The sequence below is a fragment of the Alosa alosa genome, chromosome 20 (assembly GCF_017589495.1).
Source record: "Alosa alosa isolate M-15738 ecotype Scorff River chromosome 20, AALO_Geno_1.1, whole genome shotgun sequence".
In the NCBI taxonomy this organism is placed as follows: domain Eukaryota; kingdom Metazoa; phylum Chordata; class Actinopteri; order Clupeiformes; family Clupeidae; genus Alosa; species Alosa alosa.
Genome location: NC_063208.1, coordinates 23,569,929 through 23,590,907, shown reverse-complemented (window position 1 = coordinate 23,590,907; position 20,979 = coordinate 23,569,929). Strand labels below are relative to the sequence as shown.

General features: G+C 41.5%; 1 protein-coding gene and 1 long non-coding RNA gene across 6 annotated transcripts; both read right to left on the bottom strand.

Annotated features, from left to right (window-relative positions):
* Positions 1-1,856: 1,856 nt before the first annotated feature.
* LOC125285322 lies at positions 1,857-3,286 on the bottom strand. Its single transcript, XR_007192013.1, has 2 exons — positions 3,026-3,286; positions 1,857-2,128 (listed from the first exon to the last, which is right to left on the bottom strand). It is a non-coding gene; the product is annotated as an uncharacterized LOC125285322 (long non-coding RNA).
* Positions 3,287-4,794: 1,508 nt separating this feature from the next.
* sgce (sarcoglycan, epsilon) lies at positions 4,795-19,201 on the bottom strand. 5 transcript variants are annotated; one of them, XM_048229298.1, is made up of 13 exons: positions 19,031-19,201; positions 18,290-18,397; positions 14,667-14,789; positions 14,079-14,236; positions 13,418-13,490; positions 10,668-10,866; positions 8,825-8,987; positions 8,371-8,585; positions 7,588-7,614; positions 6,564-6,752; positions 5,693-5,736; positions 5,528-5,565; positions 4,795-5,333 (listed from the first exon to the last, which is right to left on the bottom strand). In XM_048229298.1, the coding sequence occupies exons 1-13, from the start codon at positions 19,065-19,067 to the stop codon at positions 5,283-5,285; spliced, it is 1,425 nt and encodes a 474-aa protein (XP_048085255.1). In that variant the 5' UTR covers positions 19,068-19,201; the 3' UTR covers positions 4,795-5,282. The 5 variants fall into 5 exon arrangements, with proteins under 5 accessions (XP_048085255.1, XP_048085258.1, XP_048085257.1 ...); XM_048229301.1 differs by lacking the exon at positions 5,528-5,565; XM_048229300.1 differs by lacking the exon at positions 7,588-7,614.
* Positions 19,202-20,979: the final 1,778 nt, after the last annotated feature.

Below are 20,979 nucleotides of genomic sequence, written 5' to 3'. Positions count from 1 at the left end.
TTGCCCCAAAATGATAAAACTTTCCATGTCTGGAATAGACTTTCCAGAATACCATGATATTCCAGAAATTCCTTGATCTGTGAGAACCCTGTAATAAACCTGGGTTCATGTGGACGGGGGAGCAGTTTCAAAGAGGGACCTCAACTGACTACCATGTCTATACAAAGAAGAGTGTGCTCTACCCAATGCATAACTCAGTGGCGCAAAAAGTGGGTATGCGCTATATGCGGCGCAGCACCATGGGGGCGCCAAAGCGATGGTAAAAATAATAATAATAATATATTTGGTATATTCTATATGTAGCTACTGTTGTATGTTTCTAAATCATTTCTGCATTTCCTTAATGTTAAATAACATTTTAGAGGACTAACAGGCTAGAGTAGGCACCCTATCTCATAAGATTCTATGATAGAATTTTGACATAGAAGAGGGAGTGGGGGCGCCGTAAGCGCTGAGTAAACAGGTACTTGAGCAGGTGAGTAGTGAGTTTTCGTCTATGGACAAAGAGTTTTCGTCTATGGACAAAGATGGATAAAGCAAAAAAGCTGTCGGGGGCTAAAAATAGAAAAAGAAAGGGAAAATGAGATGGCATGTCAAGGGATGCGACAGTAGTTAAATAAGTGGATGGTGAAAAGCAACAGGTAGGATTTAAAGTGTGACATCTGTGCTTGGAGGCACACGTTTCATGTTCATGTTATTCATGTTACCAGACTAACTAGCGTTTGCTAAGCATATGCCGATTGAAACATAGCCTATTCCATTCAGATAGCTAGGTGGCTACCATGCTCATACTGCACTTTTAATGGCAAACTGCAAACAGAAATGTCACACTAACAACAACTCATTACACGTTTCCTTTTCCTAACAATGAAGACTCCTTGTAATAACTTAATATTGTGATGTCAATGTGGTGCAAACAAAGGCTAGAGTTGGATCAGCCTTATCCTTTGTGAGCAACAGCTGGCAAAAGGACGTTATGAGAACCGTTTAGACTCTCTTAAAGTGACGATGAGAAATTCAAGTTCAAATCGGCAGAATTTCTTTAAAAATAATAATGTGTAATACATTGTTGGCCTTTTGTTTTACTTTAGTGGTTTGTGTTTTTTTTTTTTTGGGTGGAGGTGGGGGGCGCCAATTTGTTGTTGCATACCCCTCAAAAAATGGGTAGCTGCGCCCCTGGCATAACTCAAACCCATCTTTAAAAAACTATGACTTACAAGCTTACAAAAAGGCAAGCGAAAGAACAGACATCTTAATGTTAAATATATTAATATATATCATATATTAATATAACTATATATATATTGCTTGTTTTAATTTAATACCATATTCAGCAAGCCATAACTTCACAAAAATATTAATCTGTGGGCCAAATAACTTTGCATTCATTCATAGTTGTGATGCCTTCAGTGAGAATCTACAATGTAAATAGTCATGAAAATAAAGAAAATGCATTGAAATGAGAAGGTGTGTCCTGTACTACACACACACACACACACACACTTTTCAACACAAAACAAAAAGCTCACCCTATGATGTTGCAACAAATATAAGCAGGAAGTGCCTCTGCATATTGATCTGCACATTACTATTCTCCTTCAAGACTTCTTCATAATATAGATATTAGGCTACAGATACCACAAAAACATTGATATACTAAGCTAGGATATGTGTCGGGTCAGTTATTAATTAATGCTGACTCAAAGCAATAGGTCTAATTTACCATTTGGATATAACTGATATAGTTAACAAAATACCAATCAGACATCTGAAATGGGAATGCTAATACGTGAACTTTGACCTGAATGTTCTTGTTTTTCAGTCCATCCTGGGAATAAAAAATATAAATAAAAAAGTAAAACAAGCCGATTTATTTGTTTCTGCATTGTTGTCGCGTTCAGATTGTTTTGTGAGTCAAGACTGGCCACCCAAATGTGAAATGTAGAAAAATGTGTAAACATTCAACACATTAGAGAAAGCAATGCTGTGCTGAAGGTCATGGAGGTCATCTGAGGCCTTGTTTTCACACAATGCCAGTCAAAAAACCCTCAGCACTGGGCAGATGGTCTTTCATTTGTTTTCAGCCCAGGCACAGGGAGTATGAGCAGACCCAGTGGGGTCTGCAAAGCTGAAGTGGGTCAGAGCCAAAAGAGGGATGAGGACCTGTCATATGACCTTTGACTTTTAACCTCAATCTGGCAGCTGGAAGGTTAGAGATGCACACATCACAGTTGGGGTATGGAGACTCTTAGTCTAATTATTGTGTTGTTTTTTTTGGATTTCAGACATACTAAATGAAAAGAAATACAAACATATATTTACTATTTGAAATGGTAAGCTTAGTTATTAAAGTGCAGACTAGAGAAAGTTGGGCAAGAGACTTTTTAAACTTAGTCCTCTGGTATGTATAATACATTATAATGTGCATTTCTCAATATCGTTTTAGGCTACATATCACAAAGTATACAGGTGCCCTGTGAAAGCAAACTTAGGCATACTATCTATAACATATCCTGTTAAAAGCAATGCGTTTTTTATCACAAATTAACCTGGGCGATAAGAATACGTTAGTTTCAGGTAATAAATAAACTATCCCCAAAAAAACCCGCATCAATGTTGCACAATTACTGTATGCAACAGCTCTGTGTAACAATGTTGACATTGTTGCTCATTCCAGGTCATAACTAGTCCAAACCATCAAATTTACTGAGTCCCATTAATCTTTTTCTGTTTACCCCAAACTCTCGCAAATGAAAACAGTAACGTACAGGTCATTTGTTCAGTCCTGTAACTTTAACACTTCATCTAGCCAGCTAGCCAACATCATGAAGAGTACTCTCTGTTACAAATAATTGTGCCAAGTTTTATCTCGGTGTAAATCTAAATGTGTTGAAATAATGCCATAAGTGGCCCTTGCACGAGAGCATTCACGCAGTTCTTTTAAATGAAGCAACCTCTGGAACTTTTCAGGTGGAATGACCAAGTATTTAAAACTTGACCCTGAATCGACTAGCCAAATACATACCTCAGTTGGGCTGACAACCATTAGCATCCCCGCTATCCTTCGCTTTCAGGCTATGACACGTTAGCGCAAGCTAACGTTTCTGAGCTGGATAAGAAATATTAGTGACCTCAATGCATGCGTTCAGACTTCAGCGAATGTCATCTAGCACGACAAGCGTGTACTGAACAGTCCAACAAAATCTTTTAAATTGACAACATTTCCCAGTCTCTGGAGTCTTCTTTGGTCCACCTTACGTTAGTTGCTTCCGTTTTTCGTCTTTAATATGACCTTTAGCCATCGAGATTAAACACTAGAGGGGCAATGGAGTGACGTATCTTGACGCAGATTCAAAAACCCGGAAGAGGTATCCACTAGTGTCCGCCATACTATTGGGGCGTTTCATTGTACAAATAAAAAGCAATGTCCCTGTCATATGCCACCCCATAACTTTAAACAGGGCATACCATTTGAGTTGAAAGAAATGTATAAATTACAATGATGATAAATGGATATAAGAATGTATATCTTAAAATATGACAAATATTTTACTTATTATGTTTTATAATAAGGTAGCCTAGATTAAATTCATTAAAAGCCCTATTGAGATGATATGGGGCAGTAGGCTACATAGGCCTAAAATTGGTATGGCAATTTTAACATACTGCTGTGACTCAAACCGCCTACTAGCACACTTTAAATACTTTGTTTAAGTATGTAGTGCAAATAATGGAAAAAGCTCAGTGTCAAAAAGTTCAGTGTGGAACAATGGGTACTCAAACTAAACAGGTGCCAATGAGCATCACTTCTGGTAAGTGTTTTAATATAAGTGTTTCTTTTGGGACAATAGCCTACTAACCATCGAAAAGTGGGCACTATAGAAGTAAGTGCTCAGTGCACACTTGCAGTGTACTGACGGAAGTATGTGGTTTGAGATACAGACTCGTGAGAACAGAGGCAAAAGCCAAAATTTCAAGGAGGTCTTCCTCAGAAAAGCAATAATCTCCAATTGGGCATATTGAAAGACATTGGAAGGATTATTTTAAAACTTAAAATATCCAGATGTTATACGGGCACAAAGCTTCAATAGGCACAACACCATCTTATTTACCTATCACACAAGATTATTGTAAATTGTTCATGCAGTCCTGACAGGACATTTTTTTTGCAAGTTGGTGATAGTACAGTATTCTTGTTATAGAATAGATGTGAGAACAGTTATTTATCCTGTACAATGTTTGTTCACAGCTTTAACATAGAACTTTTCCAGTGTGACTTTAAATGAAGCATTAGTAAAAATGAATAGCATACATCCACGTCTCACCCTCTGTCCTTGTCAAGACAAAGTACACAAATTTGTCTCCATCTGACACTGTACATCAAGGACAGCAAAGTGCAAGCCACGGTTTACCAAACTCAGTTTTAGTGCACAACAACAAACACACAGCTGGTGCAGTGACACACTTGCATTGTCATGTTTGTATTTACTGCAGGTGATCACACAAACAAATGCATACGTTGAGGTCCATTGGCATCATAAACACATCACACATCAATCGCACAATCATATTAGCAATGCCCCAAATCTTGTCATTGTGTGGGTGCAGCTATTGTGATAGAAAATTATATCTTCACCAGAGGGCAAATTAAAATAAATACATTGTATGGTTATCTCATACAGGGACAACAACACAAGTTCACTCGTACACTGCACTTTGATGTCCTTATACCAACCTCTCAGTCTGTCACTCTATCAGAGACGACCTGGAAGGAGAACATGGCAACACAGCTGCTTCCTCAAAAATCTTTTAATAAGTGGGGTGAGAACAAATCAATTAGCATTGACAAAACATTTGTTTAGTTTATTTTGCTTTGCTTTTTGGATACTGTCTGCTTTGTCTCATGTTTAAAAGAGAACAGAGGCACTTCCTGCTTATCTCACTTCCTTTATGCTATGGTTCCAGTGAAAAACAAGCAAGCATGATGTAGATATTGTTCAAGAATAGTCACAAAACAAATAAGGCCAACTTAACTTCAATGGCAAAATATACATATAAAAAATACCCCCTCTTTTGAATATAGCTATTGTGAATCATATTCAAGTTTATTTAGTATTTACAACTTGACTCCACATTGGCATTCCTGAACCAAAGTGCTTAAAGCATGGAAATAGGCTGCAATGCATGCATACTAGCATTGCATGAGCGAATATAATACAAATGCAATAAAACATAATCATGAAATTAATAAAAGAAACAAAGTCTAAGTGTGGAATTCCAGATCACAAGTCCAGTGCTTCTGCCACTTTTCTCTCTTCAGGAATACCATTTACCTGTGAAAAAGAATGTGGATCAAGTCAATTCCATAATACAAATACAAGTACAATATATGATACATTAATACCATTACATTAAAAGAGTTTTGATGACTAAAATGATCATCTGTGCTCTATGTTCATTTTGGACGAACCAGCAGGTATTTCAGAAAAGCAACCTGACATGTTGAATTAATATTCCATATACTTGCCTCCAGCCTTCGAAATGTTGACATACAATAATTATCTCCTTTGTTAGCAGTAAATAAATGGATAGAAGTTGATGTTAGTGACTGTGTTGCACAGCATATGTCCACAGTATTAATGTTTGATTTTTAGGGATAAATCATGTTTCATTATTTCATTATTTTACTCACCGGGAGGTTGCTGTTGAGGTATTTGGACTTGATTTTGTAAATTCCTGAAAGGGAAAATATAATAGCCGAATTAATTCTGAGCCTCATATTTTTAATCACACAGATTTTGTCATCCATCATTTTTGTCATTTTGCACATCAATAGATGTACAACCACTTTCAATCTCAGTAGTCCAATCCTTCTAGTAAACCACAAGTAACCTACATTTCTATCTCTTCCAATATTAGAACCTTTCCATCCAGACAACTATGAGCTGGCATAAAAACTCTTACAAGGTCACAGGGGCACAGATAGCCCTGAGGTGCGTTCAATTTCGCAAACATAGGCAAACGTTTGCCCTTGTCTTTAGTATTTAGTATAATATAGTATAGTATAGTATATATACTCTTTTGATCCCGTGAGGAAAATTTAGTGAAAAACACTCAGCACACAGTGAGGTGAAGCACACACTAATCCCGGCGCAGTGAGCTGCCTGCTACAACAGCAGCGTTCGGGGAGCAGTGAGGGGTTAGGTGCCTTGCTCAAGGGCACTTCAGCCGTCCCCACTGGTCGGGGCTCGAACCGGCAACCCTCCGGTTACAGGGCCGGAGTGCTAACCAGTGGGCCCCAAACACTCGCCAACAGCCTGAGGGGGTAGTTATCCATGAACATACAGTGGAACTGGACATGAGCTTGACAAAGTGTTACCATTACAATGGAATGTTTACATCAAATCGTTCAAATGTTCCTGTTCAGAGAAAACATATTTGCCACGAGCGTTCGCCACTGTTGGTCAAATTTGAATGCATCTCTGGTTTCCTACATGTATGAGATTACTGTTCTCTAGAATAAAACTCCACCTCCCACAATCCCACCAGCGCACAACACTTACGTCTGTGTCTGCATGAGGGGCATGCTCGTGGTCTCGTAGTTGTCCGGGTGCAATGGCGGCACCACCTCCCCGCTGACCGGGTGGAAGACGGGCAGCGTGGACAGAGGCCAGGAGATCTCGCGGTTCTTGGACATGCTCCTCAGCTCCTTGGTGGACTTCTGGATGGAGCTATGGTGCACCAGCTGGATGCTAAAGGAAGACGAGGTGTGGAGAAATGAGGGAGACAGGGAGGAGGAGGAGGAGAAGGAGAAGGAGGGGAAGTCTTAGACACCAGACTGCTGAGTCAGCACACATGTATTTCACATTAACAGGCAGCATGGCCCCAATACCAGACCAGCATCGGCTTTAAGAGAACTGTTCATATCTTTCTTGAACTGAATGTGTAACCAACCATCCTATAGTTCATGCCACTACACATCGAGTAGAGGCTGTTCTAAAACATATTTCTGTCCTGAGAGAGAAAAAGACCGACAAGATAGAGAGATAGAACATGTGCATGTCTGTGTGAAACAGCGAAAGAGCAAGAGATGGTGCACCATTAGGGCAAGGAAAAGAGAGAACACGACAGAGAAAGCAAGAGAGAGGAAAAAAACAAGAGACAGGAAGAAGACAGGTCAGAAACAAGCAGAGGCGAGCAGAGCCTTCTATTTCTCTCTTTCTCTCTCCCTTTCTCTCTCTCTCTCTCTCATGCCCTTCTATTAGATGGGCTAGCACCTGATGCTGTTCTAACCATGTACTAAACAAAACCTCTCGCTTTAAGCAGCTGCCAACAGGATGGCAAGGTGGAAACAGATTTGTATGAATGATTCTGATGGATATGAAGATGTCATCACAAGGAGGGTTGGAGATGACATAAATGTATACAGGTAAAACAAGCAAATAAATAAATAAATAAATAAATAAATAAATAAATAAATAACACCTATAAGATAACCTATCCAAAATGAACAAATAAAAAAAATAGATCAGCAAAAAACAAAATCCAAAAAAAGGAGGCAATAACCACAGGAGAGGCAACACTTACTCTGGTGTTTGCATGTTTCTTTTTTCCCTAGAAACAAAACAAAATTACTGAATTAAAATTCTAATATTAATAGTTGAAAAAGACATCCACACAAAAGCGAATGAATGGGAGGGAGAACACGGGCACACTGAGGGAGAGATGAGGTATGCTTTGGGATGGTGGGGTTGGGGGTGGGGTGGGTGGTTCCTCCGGCTGATTGGGTAAATGACGATGTACAAATGCATGGAACAGACTGAACTCAATCTGTTGATGTATGTGCCAGTAATGGTGCTGATCATTGCGATGGGTACAGGATGGACAGCCATGTCGCTGATTCCAGAGGACTTTCAGCAGACACGAGCGGTGCAGACTATGGCAGGATGCTTGATGAGCTGCTTTCCTGTGACATCACTTAAAACTCTGGCCCTTCACCTCTGACCAGGGGAGCCCTGGGTATTCCTAAGATTCAGACACAGAGGTCTAGAAACATCATTTTTCCTTCTTTCAGGTATTCTGTCTAGCACCTTATCGATTCCCATCTGGCATTGCTAAAGCTAAACTCTCTTTTTGAGCCCGTACGAGCATAATGGGTGCAATTGTTCTTTAGCGCATCAATATAACTTTCCATTGTGTCAAAGTGTGTGAGTTGAGAAAAACAGACTATGTGTGTGTGTGTGTTTGTGTGTGTGTGTGTGTGTGTGTGTGTGTGTGTGTGTGTGTGTGTGTGTGTGTGTGTGTGTGTGTGTATGCATATCTTCTCAACCCGAGACAGCACGATGTGCTGACTGAGGCATGGCCACTTACACCCCCTCGCGGCGACAGCACATGGCGTAGCCGAGGACGGCGAAGAGCACCAGGGCCACGGCCGACGGCACGGCCAGCGTCACCACGAAGTCGGAGAAGTAGTCGCGGCTCTGCAGGGCCTCGGACGGGGGGTCGTACTCCCCAATGTCTGGCAGTACGCCTGGCCCTGGGTTGGGCCGCTCGCGATACACCGTCACCACTTTGGTGATGTCCACCTGTAAGACGTCAGTGAGGTGAATGGAGGGATCACAGGACTAAAAAATCAAAAATGTCCTTTATTGATACATGAATAACACACAAGAAGTGCACACGCGCACACACACACACACACACACACACACACACAGCAGCTCATGTGGAACTGTGCACATAAATGAACTGTGCACATTTTATGACCTGTGTTTTGCACGACTGCATCCATGCTCTTTGTGCGTATACATGCGTTTCTGCTCACCAGATTGATTTTGCACCAGTCAATGTGGAACTGGGCACGGAACTTCTTGTCACAGCTGATTGCCGGCTCCATCTCCTGACTGCAACGTAGCTGGTTCTGAGGCGTCTCCACCTCCCGCAGGCAAGATGAGAATGGTACGTCAGCCCCCACCATCACATACACACTACGCACACAGACAGAGAGATAGGGCGGTCAGTGAACACATTCACCCACCCACACACACACACACACACACACACACACACATACATACATACACACACACACACAGGCACAGTTATATACATGCCTCAGAAGGAGGAGAGGATGAGAGAGATGTCAGGTAACATTTGCAGTCACACGCGTCACACAACACTCAGTCACACTAAATGCTCGTCATTTACGATGTGTGACTGCAGAGTTAGGTTACCACCTTTCACCATACAGAGACAGATCTGAACATCGGTGTACATTCACCCACACACTGTAAGTCACACTGAATTTAAGAGAGGGGCAAAAGTAAACACACACACACACATACACACACACACACACACACACACACACACACACACACACACAAATATACCTCAGGCATAGAGCAGGATGTCCGTGCACATGGGTTTTGTTTCCACTTAGTCTATGCCTGCCAGTTATCCTCTAGAAGCTTTTATCTTCCAAAACTGCATTATGAATAATTAACAGACAGCTTGTTTCCACCTGTCAGGGGAATTCTTTGATGAGCCTGTCAGACTGCCACTGACTGCAGCAAATTGCATGGTAGTTACATGCTAAGGCAGCTAGCTTGAGTAATGCTAACTCAACACCAGCAATGTGAACAGGGACAAAATGGGCCCTAATTTTGACCCAGCAAAGCGTATTCTTATCTTACACTCGAATTTTTCGCCATGCGGGTCTCTTTTCTTGAACAATGCACTCAGGGGTGTGGCATTTAACGACCTGTGGTCTGGTGCATTATGTAAAAATCACTATTTTACACCATCTAAAATGCATTACACCACTGACCAAGAAAAACCTGGTCTATAGCGAAAGCTGAAGATGCACTGTCACGAGATGTAAGCAGCAACTCCTCTGCAGGATAAATGTCCTGTGTTTTATTCAGTCATTCGAACATTATTGGGGTAAGTGTTGCTTTTTTCAGGCTATGTTTCCAATGGTAACCCATTGTCAAGTCAATAGTGAAAGAAATTAACTGTGTATAACTGTTTTGTCGTTGACTATGACATCGCAGTGAAGTTAGTTTCACTTTGCCTGAGTTCAAATAATAGATGAGTGCAGATGCGTGTAGTCTATACTCTGCTAGGTTTTAGTAAAGCATGGTTTAGTGGAATACCTGTTCGATATGGTCTCGCAAGCAGATTCCTTCAAATGTGCCGCTGACTATCAAAATACCGATACGCCGTTTGATGTTAAAGGGAATGACAGATGTCATTCTCATTGGTTTAAAGGATGTTATGCCCAAAACACACCCATGACTAATTAAGAAACATAAGACCAACCTTTTTGCGCCAGGCGCCCGACGTTTGATAACAAAACCACCCAATGTGGACTGGACAAACCCCTAAGCTATTCGCCAGTGACCATGCGTTTTAGATTGCTAAGATCTAAACTTCCTTGTTTTTTTTTCCTTTTTATTACCACATCTTACAGTAATATCCCTCTCCAACATCACAGTTTAAATTAAATTAAAAGTAAGAAAATATAACCTTTTTGAAACTAGTACTGGCTCAAGAACTGACCATTATAACTTATTTAGACTGTCAAGTTTGTCTTAGTCTGTCAGTGTTTATGTATGTGTGTGTGTGGGGGAGGTGTCAATGTGTCGCAGCAGTGCGTAACTCACCCCTCCTTGAGGTCGTTGATGGGGAGTGGCACGCGGCCACCGCGGTCCAGTGCCGAGGTGATGTTGATGGCGTTGAGTCGCTCGGGCTGCCACACGTTCTTCACGGCGCCCAGGAAGTCACCGAGCACCTCGCTGGCCAGCATCTCTTCCACATTCATGTTCTTGATGTAGAACTCGGCCTGATAGGGCAATGGAAACTCTGCAAAGGGAAGAGATGGAGAAAGGTTAGAAGGACAGGAGGAAAGCAAGAAAGAGAGGTGGAGAAGCAGAGAGAAGGGAAAGAGAAAGAGAGAAATTCTGGAACAGAGAAGGGCATTCAAATGAAAAGAAGACCATTAAAAGGTAAGACAGTGGCAAGAGAGAGAGAGTGATGGAACCACCACATGCAGATGCAGAACATGAAAAAACATGTTGTGCAGATGAGAAGACACGGGTAGCTTGTAACTCAACTTTGACGTCCTTCAACTGAAAGGTATATCCCTCTTTGTGTAGCACAACTTTGATATTTTGAGCTTGCTGAGGTGGCAGTGTCCTCACGGCATCGCTGCTTTATAAAAGCAGAAGTGGTGAATATTGGTGTCATTGCCCGTAATTCTCCACAACGTCCCTGCTGGTGCACTTGATCTAGCTAGCTCCATCCCCCTGGGGAACACATGGCTGATGGCTTGTCGGACTTGTCAGTCAAGTTTCCCCACTGGGTAGTCTCGGCCTTAAACACCAGACAGCCTTGCCTTTAGTGGGGCGAGATCAGCGGGCACAGCGTGACAGGCATCTGCCCATCCAGAGCGTCTGCTGTCTGCCCCGCAGTGAAGTGACGTAAGGCGAAGTGCAGGCGACCGCTGGCAGATGGCTGCTGCCGTCAGAGTGAGGTCAGGGCTGGCACACAAACAGCTGGTCGGAGCGAGGTCTCCAGAATGCTGCTCAGCGGCCACTACCCTCAGCAGCAGCCACACCATCAATCACTAGGGCTGGGCCTGGGCAGTGCATGTGTCATATCACAATACATGTTACACATTATACTGTACATCAAGCATTACAACTCCTATTCTTTTGAAAATCCTTTTGAAAAATAACAATAGTACAGCTCAGAGGATTACACTGAATAAGGTTAATCAGTGAGCCACCATAGCAAAACTGCTACGGAAGTATGCTATGGATATCAGTTTCATTCCCAAGCAAGTACTACTTAGTAGTGCCTTTATTTTTGTCGTTGACCATGAGACATGAGAAAAGAAAGATCTAGTCAAGAGAAGACACAATACCTGTTCATTATCCTTCATTTAAGCAATAAGCCCCGAGAGGCCGTAGGTTACACTGATTTTAGAACAGCTAAGGGGCATTGTTAGGCACGGACTCGAGTGGCTTATTGCTTTTCTAAAACGGTTACTACATATCTGGCAAGATTTCATAAAATAAAGGCTCAGCAACGAGAAATGTAACGATTTATTCATAGATAATCATTCTTCTGGCAAGAAATATATTTCCTCTATCAGAATGGTTGCTGAGCAACGTCGAGACACAGCTACTCCCGGCTTTTGTATCAAGTTGTGGTAGCGCAGTAATATAGAACGAAATGCGGTCAAAGTGTATGTTTGTGCTGGATTTTACAACGGCATCGAACACGATTCAGTCATAATCAAGGACCAAACTATCTGTTTTAGAATCATCATATTATATACAGTATTGGCACCTCTGCTAAAGTTGACTAAAAATAATCTGTTGGTGATTTATTGTAATCTCACAATGAAAAAAATGAGGAAAAATACAACCTTGAAGGGAAGAACATTTATTTTGAGAAAAATTAAAATCTCATAAAGAAATAAATAACTAAAACATGTTGCTCACAATTATCCGGAATCATTCAGAGTAAACATTGTTCTAGTGTTATCCAATTGCGTGCAGTGAGATTTTCAAATGCATGCTTGGTGCCTCCCCTCGAGTTGGGCCATTACATTGTTCGTGGCCAGACCCTTAATCTTTCTAGATTACCAGGGTCTGGATTTTCCAGGCTATAAAGAATGTTCAGTAGGGGAAAAAATGCAATTGATAGAATTGCTGTAGTAGATGCTTTATCAACAACCCAATAAGAAAAGAACATCTAAAAAGAGTCTCGTATCTCTCAAATTTTTATGTGGACCAAATTTCTCCTCTGCTGTTGTCACATATCTTGCTCAGTATTTACTATGAAGATGGTTAGACATCTCAAGACAACCTTGGTGTTTAAAGACACAATTTATTTGCGGTACAAATTCACAATAAAGTCTGTATGTACAATGTAAACACGCTGTACAAAGCTGTTATGGATAGTGGTAGCTATGGTTGATCTATTTTACAGTTTCTAAATGATCTCAATAATCTGTTCGTTCAAAAATGCTTATCAGGTCCTTCAATTTAGTTTTTGAGTTGCTGCAGAAGAATAGGCTTTCTATTATAATTCAAGTTTAGAACATTACGTTTACATTTCTGGCATACTGTGTAGAATGTAAAGAAAATGTAAGAATGTAAGAATGTTAGAAATGTGTTAATGGACTGCTTATTGCATGAAAACACATGAAATATGATGGCATGGAAACATGGTATGGCCACAAGTTTTGAAAATGTGACTACAGATTGTACAAAGGCATGGTAGCCACTGAAAAAAAAAAGGAAGGTGAAAAGTTTGTTTATATTAAATAATGAATTGAAATGTGATATGTAAGGACTCCATTCATGTAAAGTGTGACCTCAACTCAAAATACCAACACTCTCACCTTCGGTAGCCATGATGTTTATGACCAAGTTGTTTCTGGCCGTTTCGAAAGTGCGTCTGTTGTAGGCTGTAATCTGCAACACATAAGGGTGAAAGTTTAAGCCCAGATCAGGGCCAGGCAGCTTATAGTGTGTGCATGGGTAGGGTCGCAGGCCTCGTCTGAGCTTGATGCAAATACGCCTTCTCAAAGCCAAAGGAATGGGAGCAATGACAACGTTTTAAAGCCTCTGAAATGCCCACCGAAAAACCACTGGGAAAACTGGTCCACAATACAGGCATAAGCAGCTATCACCCTAAACAATAAATGGCACAGAATAGTCAAGGCTGGCAGGATAAAAGCTTTATAATGAAACTGTTGCACTAAGAGGAAATGGAACACTGAAATGTACTTATACTAATGTTTTTTTTTACTTATCTGTGCTTATCACTACAGCTGTAGAGTTCAAAATGGAGTTCTGGTGTTTGCTACAACTGGTTTCTAATCATAGCCTCACCATATCAGGACCAGAAGATGCATGGTGATTCTGAAATGGCTGGCCCTCCAGCATTCACTCATGTGAAAATATCTGCACAAATGTGTGAACTTTCTCACACACACACACACACACACACACACACACACACACACACACACACACACATGCACATATACATATACACACCTCAATTACAGTGGGCTTGCCAACGTGTTCAGCCGTTGGGGAGCCATAAAGTACTCCGTCACTGTGGGGAGTTCTCTGGATGTAGCGCAGCCAGCCAGGCCTGTCAGGATATCCTTTCAGGTTGGTGTTGAATGTGATGGGGTCGTTACTGGAGTCACCTGCGTGCAGTCAGTCATGTAAAGCACACAAGGCTTCAAACATGATCTATCACGTCAACATATCATACTTGTTCTACCGATACCTGGGGCTTCCTTCCCATGGGAACTGTTTAACATTCACGCCCTAGGTATTCCAATCGTACTGAACTTGTCAGGTGTATGAGAACATTTTTATAAGAATTTGCAGTTCCAGTATTAATATTGCAAGCAGTGTAGCTTAGCACTTTTCTAATGACTGAAAACTGTCCCCGCCATTATTTTTCTATTAATTGTATATGCCATATGTAAATAAGAGATTCCAACAGATTCACAGAAACAATAATATGGATTTTAAGACAACACAGAGGCAAGACATTTCCATATTCCTAACAGGATGAAATGAGATTCATGGAAAGGCCAGGGAATGTGATCTGAGGAACAGCACACTTACCAGCTTTTATGTATGGGGCGAATTCCCCTTTGAAATACTCCCTCTCCAGCACGTGTACGAACAGCACTCCAGCAGAGGGGTAGACGTTGCGGTCCCCATGTGACCTGGACAGAATGGTGACCACTGGTGCAGAGAGAGAGGACAAGAGCAGGGAGTTATATACAGCTAGTCCACCCAGGACTCAGTTTTATCCAGTGAAGTTTCTGTCCCACCACACTGCTGGTGTCCGTACAGTATAAATGTAATGTGGTATTATTGTTGCTGTATATGGTTATGTATGAAACTTTGACCATAAGACTTCATATACTTGCAATGTGTTACATCCCTATGCGGTACTGTGACTGAATAAGGATTACAATACAGTATACAGTATATTAATTACATTTTAAGTAAACGTCAAATCTCCACTATTCAGAAAAACAAGTCAATGGTAATGTGAACAATGAAAGCTCCTTTATTTAAGTGTACATAGCAGTGCAAGTGTGTGGGTGTGTGTCTGTGCTGCCAATGTGTCTTTCAGGTCACTGGCTGGCAGTGAGTAGCAAAAGGCAGTAATCGGCCAGGCGGTGAGTCACACTCCCAGACGAGCGCACGCGCGCACACACACACACACAGAGACACACACACACACACACATACTCCACAGCCAACTTCTCCTCCCCACCTCACACAGGCGTCCTGCCCTCCATTACACCCACTCTCTCTTGGAAAAGCTCCATTCAAAACAAACACACACACTTACACGCCACACGCACAATTATTCCTCATTCAAGATCTGATTCTAAGATAATGGCTCTAGCTTATATTTGGCTAAGACTGACTTGAAACTGTTGTTGGATTTCACATCCCACCCGACCCACCATACACACACACACACACACACACACACACACACACACAAGTATATTTTTGCTTAAACATGCACACACACACACAAACTACACACACACAATATACTCACCATGCACCATACAGGCACACTACACACACGCGCACACACACACACTCACACAAACTATACACACACAATATACTCACCATGCACCATACAGGCACACTACACACATGCACACACACACACAAACTACACACACACAATATACTCACCATGCACCATACAGGCACACTACACACGCACACACACACACACAATATACTCACCATGCACCATACAGGCACACTACACACGCACACACACACAAACTATACACACACAATATACTCACCATGCACCATACAGGCTCACTACACACACTATGCTCACACTAAGACATTCTAACCATCTAGCCCTACAATATATAGACAGTATAGGCACATTACACACAGACGCACGTGTGCGTGCACACACACACGTCAAGTTGTTCAAAGGGAAGAAGTGAGAAGCAGCATCCCACACACAAGCATTAAAACCCACCAATTGGATTAGTTCTGGAGGTTGGATTAGATAGTGTGCGAAAAGCAGCCACCACCCCACCCAGTCCTAATTTGCAAATCAATAGTAGTTCTTTTTTTATACATCACCCTATACATAATCATAATCTTCTACAGGAGTTCTACATTTGAAATTCAAAAAATGGACGCTCGTACCGATCCCATCTTGTAAGCACAAACCACTGCATAGTATCGTAATGACTACTGATATTTTATGTGGTCCCATTCTAACCACAGTGATAACAGCGACAATCATCAGTCCCTATCAGTCTAAAGAAGGTGTGGGATAGCACCTTAATAAATACCCAAGACCGACCGAAAGTTCATTTGGCCATAAAACACACCTGAAAAAGTGTTGTCAAAACATATCTCCTTTTCTCGAGGTAACCGAGTACTGTCAGTACGACAAAAAACTAAAACAATCGGTTTTGCCTAGCTCGAGTTGCTATAGTCAGCAGCTAATGCAGTCAGGCAGCTACAGCGCTACATTCTGGGGGCATGTCCGTGACATCGAGAAACCGAGATCTATGTGAAAACTTGCCGGATTTCTCCTTTAATAACATGCTTTATATTACATTTTTACAAGAAACTATACATGAATCCTCAACATGTCATCGCAATAACAAAGTCATATGCACATCAATAAAAACATTATACTGTATATCTCTTACTTGGAATTTAATAACTAGACTAAAAAATTAATAAAAATTTGGCTCCATTTAAACAAAACTGTTCCTAGAAAAACAAAAACAGACCCATGTATGCAAGCCAGGTTAATCATACAGTTAATGACCATAAGCCAGGCTGGCTATTGATCCGTGCCCGATGGTATGGGGATGGTGGACAGATGTGAAACGGCTGGCTAGGGCAGATGGTGCTCTGAGCTTGCTGTCACACCCAGTCAGCCCCTTGGTGCTCCGGGCATTCTCACTATTCAAGGGAGGCTGCAGTTATTACACAACAGTCTGTCCTCTTATAACCCCACAGGGCTCCTTAGCATTTCTGTGACACCCTTTTCACTATTACTTCTACTGACATTATCCACTGAGGATTTTTTTTCCATCTTACTAGGAACTTTACAATAAAGGTGCAAACAAAAACAAGAAATACAGTAGTTCTCTGTAGAACCTGTTCCACATTCCCTTTGTGTGCGATACCTAAGATAGAGCTGTAAAGATTCCTCTGTGGGGACGACAAAAAAGGACTTCAGTAAAGTAAAGCAGACAACCCCTTCAACTGTGTGGTTATACCATCAGCCTACAGGTGACCAACACTGTTCACCTAATAGCTTACCCATTAATGGTTAATGCTCAATCTGCACAAACGGTAAAGTGAATACTGCCGTTTAGGTGAAGGCACACGCCTTCCTTTTGACAGATTTCCCTCAGGACGCAAAACTGGGAATGGCTAACCCGAGGTTTATGCTTTTATAGGCCCAACCTTGGACAGGACACCTCCCAGAGAGAGAGAGAGAGAGAAAAGTCACTGGAGAGAAAAGGGACATCCTGTGACAGTAGGGATGCCCCCTTACCAACCTGTTGAATCAGCTGGATGGTGGTGGTTTATCAAGTACAATTAACTCAAGTATACTAACTGCTCTGAGGCACGGCAACTTATAGTAATGCAGTGAGACGTCAGTCTTTGGTATCTCAGTCCAAAGGGCCTTTTCCTGGAAGTGAAACTTACTGGGCTGTTCTGTGGCTGGTCATTGTGTGGTTTCAACTAGTGCAGTCACAACCCAAGACTATGGCAAATAACAACTGATTTTGATCATGGATTGGATGTAACATTAAGCTTCTGGACAAAGGTAATAAATAATTTTTAATGAATGTAAAACCAGTGACCAATTGGATAGTAAAGACTGGCTGACAAAATAAGGTCTTGGCTACAATAGCCAATGATGTGGACTATTTATGTTGAACCATTTTCAGTGGGTGGTTTAAAGCTTGTGCTATTAGTTGTTAAGTTTTAATACACAGAAGACTTCAACCAAACATTAGGCTTATTTCTGAAAATTCAAAAGCAATCTTGACTGTATTTTCTAGTAGCGTTTTAACTGCAGCAAGCTCATAAAAGGCATTGTGCAACTGATTATGGACGGTCAAACATGTTAGCTAGTGTAGTTTGGATGGGATTTTTGGGGGTTTTAAGAGGGGGACGGGATCAATATGAGGCAAACTGTCACCACTCACCATCGGTCTGTATGGAAGACCTCTGCTTATACTTGAGTAACGGCTGCATTTTACTCTTTCCCCACGACATAACGCCATGTTTGACATCAGACGAATGTGCCATGCAAGCTTTTATTTATACACAAAACATAAATTACCGTAAGAAACACCTTCATCTTTTCCATAATTAGACTATGTGAATTTCGTCAGCAGTGCTTTTAAAATGCAATGACATCACCAAGCCACTTACAGCAGAAAACCAAAATGTAACAATGTAGCTGGTTAAACGTTTGCTACAAATGTAGCTGCATGAAAAAAAAATGAATAATGAAAAAACGTTACATCAAGCTTTATCGCGACAACGAATGCTACACTTGCCGCTTTGGGGGGAATCTGTGATGATAAAGTGGAGGACAAGCTAGCTATAATTAGCAAGCTAATGGACTGAATTGCATCGAATTAACACAGACTATTCGACCATTCAAAAAACTTCCCAAAAAGACAATACGTGTTGTTGTTATTTAGCTGACATCATTGTTTAACTCAGCTTGGTTCCGAAACAAAGAGATCGTCCTATGAGCGTAGAATTATTCACAGTCAAATCCTGTAGCTGGCTGATGTTCCTCGGGAGCTAACATTAGCGAGCTACTAAACTAAATGATGACTGGCAGCAAACTCGGTGATGGCAGCTAGCTAACTGCAAAGAACGATGAGAAGAAAAGCACCAATACGTCTATACTGTCGAACTAAATTCATACATACCAACATAAAGCCATACGATAACGCCGACGGTGTCCATTGTTAGGTGAGTTCAGGAAATATTTACAGGAAAATCTATATTATTCGTTGAGCACCACTATTATTTTGACAGCGATACACATCTTCCTTGAGAATTCCATCCACCGCCCTCTTCCAGCGCAATGTGGGAGCAGGACGCGCTCTGGTTGGCTGGAAGCAATAGTGGAACATCTGGCGCAGATGCTGATGTGCACAGGGCTGGAGGACTTCTACGGGATCATAAGATTTTTAGTATCACATCCTGGGCAAAGCATAGGATAGACTTAAAATGCAACGCCTAGATTTATTTGTGTGGCTATAGGTGGCCTACTAGCCTACTCGTCGAGATAGATTCAAGAATTCAAGATTCAATAGGCATCAATAACTGCAACAACAAAATATCCAAATTGTGGCACGGTCTCTTGGGTTTTACCACTGAATGTTTTAATATTTGTCCCCTCCCTCATTTGAAGAATACTTCTTGATAGCGATATAGACACAGGCCCACGCCAATATAAGGTCTGTAGTCCCCCCTCCCCCTGTCAGTCAGTTTAGGAGTGAACAGGACAGCTTGATGAAGTTTATTAAATATCCCCTGTGGAGAAGCTGAACAGACAGATGGCCAAAGGACCCTTAGCTACAGGACAATGATACACTGCTGGTCAACCCATAAAGAAGCACATATTTGCATTATTTAATGCTGTTCGCTGTGACCATGGACCACATCATCCTCAAGGAGAGTTATATCTTGTACCATTTTCTGGCTGAAGTCAAACAGTTTGCAAGGGAAATAGCATCCTCAGCCTCCTGCTACCAGCCCCCTTTTTCCTTCCCAGATTATTTTTAGGTTGCTTAGCAACTTCCCAGAATCACATCTGATTGTGTTGTTAGAAGCAGTGTAGGCTATGAGTCAGGGGGTAATCTTAAAACATATTTGTGTGGAATATTTGACATGTATCAAATACCACATGTCAGAGATAATTACTGAGTCCCACCACATCTATGCACGCGCACGCACACGCACACGCACACACAGGCATGGCGTGCATATAACACAACCCCATACACACACACACACAGAGACACACACACACACACACACACACACACACACACATATGTGCATACATAAAGTGCACATGCATGCACATGCATGCACACACACACACACACACACACACACACACACACACACACACACACACACACACATATGTGCATACATAAAGCACACATGCATGCACACACACACACACACACACACACACAAACAGACACAGACACACACAGACACAAACACACACACACACACACACACACACACACAGATAGCTTATATAACAGATTTCATATCTCACTTGGGAAATCGCAAATCTATTTACTAAAACAAGAGGCTTGCCATTATCTGCTGTGAAGCTTCCTTCACATTTGGTTTATGTTTTAGTCTGGCTAAACTATTTCACAAAGATCTCTTTTATACCACATCCCTCTATCACATGTCCAGTCAGCTCTTTGCCTGTGAGGAAGGTTGTTGTACCATGATTAGAACGTCACTGGAGGTGATCTTCAGACATGTGTGCCTGCCTTTTTTAAAGTACAAATATAATCTAGGCGATTGCTAAGTTTTTATTAATGCACACATCCAAATCTCTCTGCACACAAAATGCTCCTAATTTGTCAATTTACTGGCAAATTTGTCAATTTATTTGTCAATCCATAATTGCCACAAGTTCTGTGTTTAGCATATAAAACTGGCAAGGAAAGTTAATGTGCTGGTATTTTTTCATTAATTAATTTATTTTTTTGCCAGACTGCAGTTCGATGCAACCTCCTCCGTGCAGATTAACGGAGCGAACCATCGGTAGAAATGGGGTTAAACACCTGTCACATGGGCCAAACCACGTCAGTCATTACCGTCGATTGTTGCAAAACCG

Coding starts and splice junctions, on each gene's coding strand:
- sgce (XM_048229298.1), bottom strand. CDS start 19,067: ATGGACACCGTCGGCGTTATCGTATGGCTTTATGTTG. Junction 8,988..10,667: donor ATCAACGACCTCAAGGAGGG/GTGAGTTACGCA, acceptor CTGTGTGCGTAG/TGTGTATGTGATGGTGGGGG. Junction 6,753..7,587: donor AGAAACATGCAAACACCAGA/GTAAGTGTTGCC, acceptor GTCTTCCTTTAG/CATCCAGCTGGTGCACCATA.